The following is a 12897-nucleotide window of genomic DNA, read 5'->3' on the forward strand; positions in this document are numbered from 1 at the left end:
TTTGGGTCGGAACTCATTTCTTTCAAATACGTGTGTGTGTGTGTGTGTGTGTGTGTGTGTGTGTGTGTGTGAGAGAGAGAGAGAGAGAGAGAGAGAGAGAGAGAGAATATGAGAATTGGAGTTCAATAGCTTGCCCAGGGTCACACAGCTATTAAGAGTTAAGTGTCTGAGGCTGATTTTGAACTCAGATCCTCCTGGCTCTAGGACTGATTCACTATGCCACCTAGCTGGCCCCATCAACTTTTAAACATGGAGAGTGATAAAACCTTTACTTCTAAGACCCTAATCTTGGTATTGTTAGCATTTTCTTAAAAGGAGTCTTAGTAGAACTCAAACTCCTCTAGGGCAGGAACTCTTGATTTTTGTCTTTGTATCTTCTCACTTAAGGCTGGTTCATGGTTCCGCAGTAGTATTGCTGCTTCAATATTCAATTTAGTGACTTTTTAGGTAGCCTTCCATATTTCTTCCTATACCAATTGACAGTTCTACCAACACCGTACTATTGCCCATCCTCTCACGATTTCTCTAACAATTATCATTTTCATTTTCAGTTACCTTGGTCAATCTTTATAGGTGTTTTGTAGAACCTCAGAGCTTGTTCATTTGAATTTCTCTAATTATTAGTGATTTGTATAATTTTTCATATGTTTGTGGATAGCTTGGATTTATTTTCTGTGAAAATTGCTTTTTCATATCCTTTGACATTAAGGAAAGGCTTTTATTTTTATACATTTGAATCTGTTTCTTCAAAATCTTGGATATGAGATCTTTTTTCAGAGAAACTTGTTCCAGAATTTTTCCCCTTTACCTATTTTCATTCTAATTTTAGCTGCATTGCTTTTGATTGTGGAAAATTTTTAAAATTTCCTATAATCAAAATTATTCTTTTTTATCTTCTATAATTCTTTTTCTTGTTTAGTTCTGAGACATTTGTTTTTAAGATATAGACTGAATCAAAGTGAGCTTTTAATGCTAATAGCAGATATAACATGAAAATAATGGTTCTCTTTATATTTCAGAAACATTTAAAACATCTTGAATTGTGTTGGGGCTATGAGAAATCATGCAGGCCAGAGTCTCGGTTTGGCTATCCCATTTGTAGTTACGTGGATAGGGGATGGTAAGTTTCTCTATCTTTTTTCTTTTCTATTTTAAAAAATTATATATATATATATTTTACTCTTATTGTATCGTTTCCCTACATGCAAACTAATAAATAATTTAGTATTATGAAGCACCTATTATATTTCAGGAATGTTGCTAGGTAGGTATTCAAGGTGGCTGCAAAAGTTTTCCCATGTGTTAATAAATCTGACTCCTTCTCTCCTACACTGTTGACATAGAAATCTGTGCTGTGATTTTTGTGGGTTCTTAGGGGTAAAAAAAAAACCAATAGCCTTATGGTGACTTCCTGTCTGTAATACTCTGGAAGATAAAACACTAGCTCCATACCAATTCTAAATGGGAAAATTAAATATAAAAATCTTTTAAAAATCTATTAAATTAATGAAATAAAAATATACTAATTAGCAGCCTATTATCTTAGGTTCTGTTCATTTCTACAATGAATTTTATTATTAAGCCATGATAATTTGCTAAGGCTTGATTTTTATCTTCATGATAATGATTTGTTTGCTTTAACTTTAGGAATTAGAAAAATAAAAATTACATATATTTTTAAAAAAGATAAATACTCTGAACTTTAAAAAAAATTAGGACCAATACCATTGAATCAGCTCAGGAGATATTCTGGAAACAAGCGGATTTTGGTTATGCAAAGGAGCGCCTGCATGAATTACGGACCCTCTGCCAACCTATGGAAACAGTAGGTATTTTTGTCTTCAAAATTTACATTTTACTTTATTTCAAAAGACATCTGAATTCCAATTTTTAAGAAAAATCAGATTGGACGGTGAAGTGTATCCTTATCATACTGATTTAGAATTGATTAATATAAATATTTCTTTAATTTGTATTCAAATCTAACCCTTTTCTGCTCCTGAAAATTCAGTTGCAATAGAGAGTACTATGGCATGGTTTACGCTCTGAGCCTACTTAATTAGTGATAGTTGGTCTGCAGTCTGTGGAGATGGAAGGTAACTTCTCCCCCCCCATTTATTTATTTGTTTGTTTGTTCGTTCGTTCGTTCGTTCATTCGTTCATTCATTCATTCATTCATTCATTCATTCATTCAAGGCAATGGGGTTAAGTGACTTGCCCAAGGTCACACAGTTAGGTAGTTATTAAGTGTCTGAGTTCAGATTTGAACTCAGGTCCTTCTGACTCCAGGGGTGGTGCTCTATCCATTATGCACCTAGCTGCTCCTGCCAAAGCATACATCCTTGAAGTTTTGATGACATTGATAATGTTTTGGTTTTAGGGTGCTTCTTCTTGCTACAAAAATTTCCCTCTGAAGCAATCTGGGAACAGGAGATGTTCTTTTCATTTTGCCAATTGTTATTGAATGAGTTACCCAGTCACTGATTCATCAACCTGTGGAGGTTGGGCCTAGGTTTCCAAATTTGTAAGGTGATCATTCTAATATCTTTTTTTTTTTTTTTTTTTTTTTTTACAAAGCAATGGGTTTAAGTGGCTTGCCCAAGGCCACACAGCTAGGTAATTATTAAGTGTCTGAGGCCAAATTTGAACTCTGGTACTCCTCACTCCAGGGTAGGTGCTTTATCCACTGTGCCACTTAGCCACCCCATTCTAATATCTTGATCCCATCTTGGGATTTGTGCTCCCATCAGATCTAGGGGCCCAACCAAAGCTGAGGAGAAACTCAGAGGCTGAGTTCAACATCCTTATTTCACTATATTAGGAAATGGAGCCTCAGAGAAATTATGTAATTAGCCTAAGATGTCTCCCATTATCTCTTGAGGGGATTGTGAAATTAAAAAAAAATTCTCTGAATTAAATTAATTCAAATTATATGAAATTATGAAGTTCTACTCCCTCTCTCCTCCCAGCAGTTTGAGAAAGTTCAATAGTAGGTCCCTAAATGAATAATCACAGCACATGACCAAACTGGATCCTGCAGGGCTGGAGTTAACTTTGTGTTAGTAAGAATAATGTTGCAATACTTTGGCCAGAGAAAGATTAGCAACAGATCTGTGGATGATTCTGGGAGATTTTTCAGCTTGTTTGGAATGACAACTTCAAAAGTTGTGGGTTGATATTATCTATACCACCAAAATGGCACCGGTAATATTCTTCTATGGAAACTGGGGAGATGAATTTCATGAAAAATTTTCAAGTTGTGAATTTCTCTCATTATTAGTGATTTGTAGTATTTTTAAAAATATATTTGTTGATAGCTTGGATTTATTCTTGTGAAAACCACTCTTGCATATCCATTGATACTGAGAAATGATTCTTATGCTTGTTTCTTCTTTATTCCTTCAGGGTGATTCTTGGCTAGTTTGCTCTCGCTACCTTCAGTACTGTAGAACATCAAACTTATACGTTGATCTAAGAAGAGTGAAGAGAAATCATGACAGGTATTTTTATGGTTCATCTAAGTTCTAATGGACTCAATCAACTCATAAACATTTACTAACCTACTATGTTTCTAAGCACTGGGGATACAAACTGAGGTGAAAAGCAGTCCCTGCCTTCAAGAAGTTTACAATCTATTGGGAGAGACAACATGCAAATAAATATTTTCAAAGCAAACTGTCTATAGGATAAATTGGAAATAATAGTTATTCTTCCCACATCTTGGGGATTAGAGATGCAGTGCCCCTGTGATCTGGAAAATCTGTGTAAAATTTTTTTGACTTTCCTTTCATACCAGAGAAGAAGTCTGATTTTTTTTTCTTCTGAGTGCCTAAATATTTTCTCTGTGGTCTTTTGGTCTTTCCATGTCATCTGTAGCTTCTTCATAATTTCCCCAAAATTCCCATTCATTCTTATGCTGACCCATAATATATCAAAACAGGGTCTTGAGGAAATGTCAGGATGTGGAAGGGATAGCTGTAGGAGGAAGACATTGGAATTTAGAGCTATTGAGGAAGGATTCCCATAGAAATTGAAAATTTAAGTCTTAAAGGGAAGTAAGGGAGGTCAGTAGTGGGAGTTGGGGGAGAGCATTCTAGGCTTGGAGGACAGCCAGAAAAAATTCCTAGAGCTGAAAGATGTTGGGTCTAGTTTGTGGAGGCCAGTGTTTACAGATCAATGAATGTGTATTGGGAAGAAATGTGTCAGAATATTGGAAAGACAGCAGGGGACCAAATTATGAGGGGCTTTGAATGCCAACAGAACATTTTATATTTGATCCTGGAGATGAGAGGGAGCTATCAACTTTATTTAGCACAAATATTTTAGGAGATTGGAGATCAAAGTCATCTATGTTTTGAAATTTTGTATGCAGTATATACATTTATTGTTGAGAGTACTTAGCTCAATACCTACTTCCATTTCTATTCCCATCAAACCTGTCTTTTTTTGCTTTTCTATAAATTTTACTCTCCATCTCTTATCTCCAAGCCTTTACCTAGGTTGCCCCCATCCAGAATGTGATTCCCCAGGATCTCTGCCTCTTAGATTCCTTAGCTTTCTTCAAGGCTTGCTTTGGAATGTCTCCCTACTTGTTTGATTCTTTCCTTATTGTAATTATTTTGTGTTTATTGTTCTTTGGAAAGGCAGGAAGGTTAGGCTTCAGAGCCCACCTTTAATTCAGACCCACAGTGTGACTCTGGACAAGTCACTCAATTCCTAAGGGTCCCAAGTAATTCTCTAATAATGCAAGTTGCTGAACAATTGTTGATCTCCTTTGATAGAGGGAAATTTCTCATTTGGATTTCCTATACCATGAAAATAACATGTTGGATTTTATACAAAAAATCAATTTAAATATATTCTTTCAGCAGAATATAAACTTCTTGAGGGCAGTGGTGGCTTTTCATTTTGTCTTTTGTGTTCTCAGTACCTTGTATAGGCTTTGTACCTATTAAGTGGTTAAGAATTCTTGCTGAATGTGCATTTTTTGATCCTTTCTATGTGTTGTCCTAGCAGAAGCCCTGGGAGTTAACTTGGTGTTTGTTTAATGTGAACCAGGTTTAAGGAAAACTTCCTACAGAAGGGTGACATAGGAGGTCACTGTAAACTTGATGTTCGCACAATGATGTCTGAAGGTCAACGTAAAAGCCCTCTACAGTCTTGGTAAGATTAAAAAATCTCTCTCTGTGGATAAATATTCTTGACAGGAGTGGATGGATTAGCTTTCTATTTACTTATCTTTCTATCTGTTTTTCTGTCTGTTCATGCATCCATCCATCCATCCATCTGTCCATTCCTCTGTCTTTTTATCTGTCTGTCTTTCTATTGTTAGAAATATGCTTGGCACACTTTGTCTATCTATTGTTAGAAATATGCTTGACACACTTAAGTATCAGCAGTTTATTGTACCAAGAACTTAGAAGAATCCTACAATTCTGACCAGAAACCAGACTCAACTCCTCAAAGGGTATTAGAGCACTGGATAGAGAAGTGAGAATGCTTATTTATAGGATTAGTATGAACAATTTCTTCATCCCCTCCCTTTTAAGAGTTAGACTACTCTAACTCTCTTCTGGGTTACAATCTTTCTGATACACCTTCCCTTAATATACCTTTCTCCTCTTCATATATCCCATATTATGTAAGTAAAGCTTAATTTTATGAGGGGTATGCAAAGTAATAATGTATAAACCTTATTAAGCAGGCACAGTTCTTTCTTAGGTTATTGCTAAGTTAGGGCCAGCTCCCCCTTTATTATTTCCCCTTTTTGCTATCTTTGTTCATTCTTTTCTGACTGCAAACTTAACTTCTTTATTTGACCTTGTCTGGTCCTAATTAAATGTTTCTCCAAGCAGTTATGAAAAGTTAACTCTTACATCATTCTGACCTTGTCTGGCTCATGAGTAGATAATTCTCATCAAACAGTTGTGGGAACTCAACTTATTCATTGCTTATCTTGACCTTGTCTGGTGTGGAAACTTAACTTTTTATTGCTTACTCTATCTATCTATCTGTCTGTCTGTCTATCCATCTATCTGTCTGTCTGTCTATCTATCTATCTATCTATCTATCCATCCATTCACCCACCCACCTATCCATCCACCTAGTTAGAGAGAACCTATCCCCCACCCCACCTATGTCAATGACATCACAGGTCCTTTTGAGTACAAAGAGAAGCTAGAGATTGGATCTGTAATTCCATGGATATAGGGATACCAATTTATGTTTCCTGGTGAGATAACTCCTCCTCCTAATACAAGTCAAGACCTTCTCTGCAACTCATAACCTGAGAGAGTTGTCTAGAGCAATGAGAGATTAAAGGGTCTCCCAGGCTCACGCAGTTGGTACATGTCAGAATCAGGACTTGAAAGCAGCTCTTTCTAGATTTGAGACCAGTTCTTTCTTCAAGTTGTTTCCTAGCCAAGTTGACATATTCTCAGATTGTGGTGTGACACTTTAAATTAGGAAGATATCAGTATATTTCTAGAAAAGAGAGAGAGCTGGGCTTATAAAGGGATTCTCTAACATCTTAGCCCAAAGAAAAAAAATATGTTTTGTAGAAGTTCAAGGTTGGTGAATATCTGCAAAAGCATGAATAGCAGGCAAGACCAGATTAGTATCCACCAATTAGGTTTCATTGGAAATGATCAATTACTTCATTCTTTGACAGTGGTATGAGGGACACAGAAAGAGTATGATAGAATCTCAGAGCTGAAAGGACCCTCAGAGACCCGGGAGCTGGATGAGAATTCTCCCTACAAGAACACCAACAAGGAGTTATTTAATTTTTTACTCCATGATCTCTAGTGAGCAGGAAACCCAAGGCAGCCCATCTGACTTTTGGATAGCTTGGATGATTAGTAACATTTTCTTGTTATTGAGTCATCTCTTGGGTGTAAAACCTGAGGCCAAAGGAATTTTGTAAGTGAGTAATGAGTTTCACAGTTTCCAGGAGTGATAGGAATGCCGTGGTGTCTTGTTTATGACCTTGATCTTGGAGTAAGGATAATAACATCTCAGTGTGTGTGTGGTAAACCATAATATAACTGTTCTCTGTGTCTTTAATTGTTGTGTTTGGGGCCATGATTTTATTCATAGTACATATAAAGTGGTGAAAAAGCAAGCTGGTTGAAGAGTTAGAGGATCTGGGTTCCAGTTCTACCTTTGCCATTTAGAACTTTTGTAACCTTGGGCAAGGCACTGGGTTTCTGGGCCTTAGTTTCTTCATTTGTAAAATGAAAAAGTTGCATTGGGTGATTTCCGAGGCCTCTTCCAAATCTATAGCAGTGAGGCAAATATAGTATTACAGTTCAGTATTCTGTATATTCATTTTTTAAAAAAAATAAAGGTTTTAGGTGCAGCTAGGTGGCATAGTGGATAGAGTAGTGGCCTTGGAGACCTGAGTTCAAATTTGACATCAGACATTTGAGACTTACTAACTGCAGTCCTGGATAAGTTACCTAACCCTGATTGCCTTTCAACAAAGAAACCAAAAAAAAAAATGTTTTGGTTTTTTTTGGTGATGAGTTATGTAATTTCTCATGATTTTTTTCTTATTAGGTTTTTACAAGGCAAATGGTGTTAAGTGGCTTGCCCAAGGCCACACAACTAGGTCATTATTAAGTGTCTGAGACTGGATTTGAACCCAGGTACTCCTGACTCCAGGGCCGGTGCTTTATTCACTGTGCCACCTAGCTGCCTCGTGATTTTTTTTTTTGATATATCTTTTCTATCCATGCTGAAATGACTTCATTTACATTACAGGGAAATTATATTATATAACCTGAGACAATATTTTGTAAGAGAGAACTGATGATTCACCTTCCTCCTAGTAGCGGCTGAGATGTGTTGTTATAGTTTTGTAGTACCTGATAATCTTGAATTGCTATCTTTATCAGAGATTAAGGGACTGTAGAGGACAGGGTTCAACCGTTTCATTTTACAGATGAGGAACCTGAGACAATAAGAGATGAAGGAACTTGGTCCTAATCCTTTCAACACCATAATTTCTGCTTCCCTGCTAGTCTAATTGGTTAATGCCATAACTAGCCAGCTATTTCAGGTGGGCTCCAATCATGCCTCACTTTATTCCCCATTTCTAGGCCATCTTTAGCCCGGCCACTTTGCCATCAGGGCCTTGGTTGCAACCTCTTCCCAACATAAAATTCTGGAACTCTCATTTAGTCTTAGTCAATATTGCTGTTGCTCTTAGAAATGGTATGCCAATCTGTTACAGAAATTCCACTTCTCTCACTATTCTGTCACTTTCCAAACCCTTCCTTAACCACTACTCTTCTTATGTTTAATTTTTCATTATTATGATATATGATATAGCATATGTATGATATAATACAATATCACATAATGTAGTATAATATATTGTAATATAATATAGCATATAATATAACATAACATGATATAATCAGCAGAACATGTTATAGCATGACATTTTAAATAAAGCACATAACAACATAATCTAACAATATACAACAACACTGAATAAATATATTACAATACAATATAATTAATATTATATAATTAACATAATGCAATATAACATAGTATAATACAATATAACACAATACAATAGATACAAAATATAATAGTATAATATATAACAACATAAGAACATGATAGAACAGCATAATATAATATAATTAATATAAACTTGTTGGGGTCAGGTCTGCCTTTGCTTTGTGTTTATACTCTAATGACTAATACTCTAATGACTACTTAATAAATAGGTTTTCATTTGTTCATTTTAGTCATGCAGTGCTTAATGTCCCCCAGCTAAGTCACTGAGGCAGGTTTGGAGTCCAAGTCTTTCTTACTTCAAGTTCAGTACTCTATTCTCTGAGACACATTCATTTTTCCTCTTCCTCCTTGACTTTTTAGGCTCCAGGCTAAAGTTAAGTTGTTTGAATTTTTATTTTGGAAATGTTACATCAGAATGCAACTCATTGGTTTAAATTTAAATTTAGTTTATTTGCTCAGATTACATTTTACATCCTCTTGTATATTTTGTGTCTTAAAATTGATATCAAATTACTTAGATGCAAGTTGTGAGAATTGTAAGGAATCTATCTTTAGACTTGTAGATGTGGAAGGAGAAGGAAGGTTTCTAATTTGCCTCACTCTTCATCTGGAGAGGAAAGGGCTCTTTGTTTCCTGAATTCAGTGTAAATTAGTCTCATGTAACTCAAAACTGCTTCCTCAGTTTCCTTGGCAGAATTAACCTTGGCTTTCCCAGCTGAGTAATCTGTCTCCTGTAGACTTGCAAGTTTCTGGCTTGGCATGGGAAGTCTCAGAAGCTGTTTGCAAAGCATATCCTAATCAATCATTTCAGGTTTGCTGAGCTACAAGTGTACACAGAACTAAGCTTCAAACCCATTGAAGATGGCAAGTGTGATGTCGTAATCGAAAAGCCAACCTACTTCATGAAGTTAGATGCAGGTAACAGATGACTTGTCTGTCTGCTCCTCTTTCGTTTCTGAGCTGGTCTGGGGAATACTTTTCATGGTTAATAATGAAGATTATGGTGTATCCAGGAGTGGTCAACTATAATGACTTTCTTTGACCATCAAAATGGAAATATCGTATCAGTTGGGATTGGAAATTCAACTCGATTTAGGAGAGCAGTAGTGAATTTCTTTTCAGTCTTCCTTTGCTAAATGAAAGAATGGAATATCCCTGGGGAAGGAACTAAACTGGTGAGAACTTCTATTTTCTCTGTCATATATTAGAAGGAAGGTTCTTCAAAGTGATGTAGCTGTCCAGTCTTCTTTTAATTGTCCTTCATGAAAACTTATTTCATTAAAAGTCATTTTCATTCTCAGGGTGGGAAACAAGCTTTTTAAAACCCTTTCATGGTGAGCTTTCTAATTTTATTTTTTTGTGGTTGAGGTATTCACTGCTGTGAATTTTGAAAAATAAAATGATTTTTCCCTCTCATAAAAAGTGGTGTCTCTTGACTACAAACCTATATTTTAATTTTTTAAATCATGGCCTGCTTCTTAGGTTGAAATGTCAGCTATAATACATTATCTTCCTCATTATTAGAGGCAGATTACTCTACTACACCTGATCAAAATTCATGAGAGGCTGGGTTTAAAGTGAAATATAGAGAGCTTTCTGTCATGAATCTTTCAGAATTATCACAATTTATTGATCATATTTTTAATATGCCCCACCTTTTGAAGACATAATTTTTATGTAAGAAAGTTTTGGGTTTAGAACTTAGACGAATTCAGGCTTTTTTTAAAAAGTAGGCACAGCAAATAAAAATGATATGATCAAGGTTCTGACTCATTAAATAAAAAATGCAAATTAAAAATGGGCAAGAAAAATAGTCTGTGAGAGAACTGACCCTACAGTGAACATTTGAAATTTATATACACGCACAGATAAAAGTAAAATGCTGGTGTGAAGATGTGTGATTTCTTTGCCAGATTCCTAACAACTAAGGTCAAAATTAAGGCAAAGGGGCAGCTAGGTGGTGCAGTGAATAGAGCACCAGCCCTGGAGGCAGGAGGACCTGAGTTCAAATGTGGCCTCAGGCACTTATTAATGACCTAGCTGTGTGGCCTTGGGCAAGCCACTTAACCCCACTGCCTTGCAAAAAACAAAAACAAGCAACCAGGGCAGAAAAGCTGGGTCTTTGTTCCAGGCTACTGAAGTTTAGGAGGTGCTGGAAAACTTTGTACTTTTTCAGCATAGAAACAATTGTACTTTCACCCAATTAGTGACAATAATTAATTAAAATTGGAAGTTACTAGATGATCCATTCCCTTCCATTTCCTCATGTCAGCTTCTTTTGATCTGTTCACTTCCAGTGGCAGCTTCCTAGTATTGGAGTGGGGAGAGGAGGTGTACCTTCCTCCTCCCCCTTTCTTCCCCCCTCCCCTGTTCCATTCTCTTGACCTGTTACAACTCTAATACTGTATATGAATTGACTTTTATTTTTAAATTTCTTTTTAAAACTTAGGTTATGAGTTTGGGCGTCTTTAAGTATAAGATTTATTAGACTAAAAATTCAGAGAAGGTAGATAGGGCCTGGTCTCTCTCAGGCTCTATCTCTCTGCCTTTGTCTCTGTCTCTGTCTGTCTCTCTCCTTTCTCTCTTGATCTCTCACACACACACACATTAAGGAAATTTTGGGACTACTAAAAGGCCCTAAGAAATACTGCTGACACACTAAATGATGTATGAAAAAGCACTGATTAAGCATGAACTGTTTACCAGGTTCTAAGTTCTAGGAATACAAAAGCAAAAGTTGCCAGTTCCTGGGCTCAAGGAACTTACAATTTAATAGATACTACTTTTATGAATATTTGTACAGAGATTTATACTATAATGGAAGGGTAGTGTCCTGGATTCTTTGGACAGTCCAGTGAAGCCTATGGAACTATTCTAAGAGCAATATTTTTAAAATGTATAAAACACAATACATAGGAGTACAAAAATTATAATGAAATATAATTCAGAATATATATATGTATATATAGATATATCTATATATTCTCTATATGCATATATATATATATATATATATATATATATATGTATATATAGTATGTTTTTGTTTTTGTAAGGCAATGGGGTCAACTGGCTTGCACACAGCTAGGTAAGTGTCTGAGGTCAAATTTGAACTCAGGTACTCCAGGGCCAGTGCTCTATCCACTGTACCATTTAACTGCTCCTATATATATTTTTAAGTTTATGAAAATCCAGTCTCACTCCTGTAGGAGCTGGGTGGTGCTGCACAGGTCATGTCACTTCCCTAAGCATTAGTTTTCTCATCTATAAAATGGGGATGATGATAATAATATCCATTACCTCATAGAATTGTTGTGGGGATCAAATGAGTTAATCTATGTAAAGCACTATATAAATGCAGGTGCTTAAGGTTAAGAAGCCCTAGTGAATTAATTTTAAGGCAAGAGTAAGTGTGAGACCCTAATTGGTATATGGTTAATCTGAGAGCTGGAAAATGATTTTTGTTAATTTATTTTTTGTCTTTGGACCTGTGTTTTCACTGTTCTAGAGAATTCCCTCTGTCAGGTCCACTTGATACTTGAGAGGGCCACATGATATATGCTGAAGGACTTAAGCCCAAGTTTTCCTGACTTTGTAGCTGAATCTCTAACTATTACACCAACTACCTCTCATTTGGAAAATATGAAAATATACCCTTTGTGAAAATCCAGTCAGTAATGTCTGAGAGGGTATAACTAGAAGAATTTAAAGGAATAAACTTGTTTTATGTTTTTCAGGTGTTAAAAGATCCAGTGTTTCATTTTATATTCAATATTTGCCTCCCTTAAGCTTCATATTTTTAAGATACTAATCTTTGTGGTTCAATTTTATCTTACAGAATTCTTTAACAGCAGATTACATACAGACTTAGATGCCTGCTTATAGAAAGATGGGAGCATGGATCTGAACTTTAAAAGTGCAGGCAGGCGGGGCAGCTAGGTGGTGCAGTGGTTAGAGCACTGACCCTGGAGTGAGGAGGACCCGAGTTCAAATTCGGCCTCAGACATCTAATAATTACCTAGCTGTGTGACTTTGGGCAAGTCACTTAACTCCATTTCCTTAAATAAGAAAAAAAGTGTAGGCAGCAACTGAGTGACCTTGGATTATATGTAAACCTCAGTGTCCCCATTGCCTGTACCTAGGGTATCCTGCTTTTACTTCTGCCCTTCCAGGATGGAAACACCTCCCCAGGGGTAGGGGGGAAGAGTTTCTCATGTTCCGGGGTGTAGCTTGGTAGGGATTTCCCCATAGAAGCAATGTTCCTAATGGTGGTTATATTCTATAGTAGCATTTATACTATAGTTCAGCTCTATTTTGGATGAAATCAGCTTAGCATCATTCATTGATTCAGAATTGGAAGAA

General features: G+C 36.1%; 1 protein-coding gene across 2 annotated transcripts in view; it reads left to right on the forward strand.

The window, feature by feature from the left end:
- Positions 1 to 12897, forward strand: part of EOGT (EGF domain specific O-linked N-acetylglucosamine transferase) — a 42386-nt gene that overhangs the window by 6110 nt on the left and 23379 nt on the right. For both annotated transcript variants that reach the window (XM_074198775.1, XM_074198774.1), the window contains 5 exons: positions 1020 to 1120; positions 1717 to 1825; positions 3406 to 3500; positions 5059 to 5163; positions 9347 to 9453. In XM_074198775.1, the coding sequence (XP_074054876.1) occupies positions 1020 to 1120; positions 1717 to 1825; positions 3406 to 3500; positions 5059 to 5163; positions 9347 to 9453 (517 nt within the window). The remainder of the gene's footprint in view (positions 1 to 1019; positions 1121 to 1716; positions 1826 to 3405; positions 3501 to 5058; positions 5164 to 9346; positions 9454 to 12897) is intronic.

Source organism: Macrotis lagotis, chromosome 8 (genome assembly GCF_037893015.1).
Source record: "Macrotis lagotis isolate mMagLag1 chromosome 8, bilby.v1.9.chrom.fasta, whole genome shotgun sequence".
Lineage (NCBI taxonomy): Eukaryota > Metazoa > Chordata > Mammalia > Peramelemorphia > Peramelidae > Macrotis > Macrotis lagotis.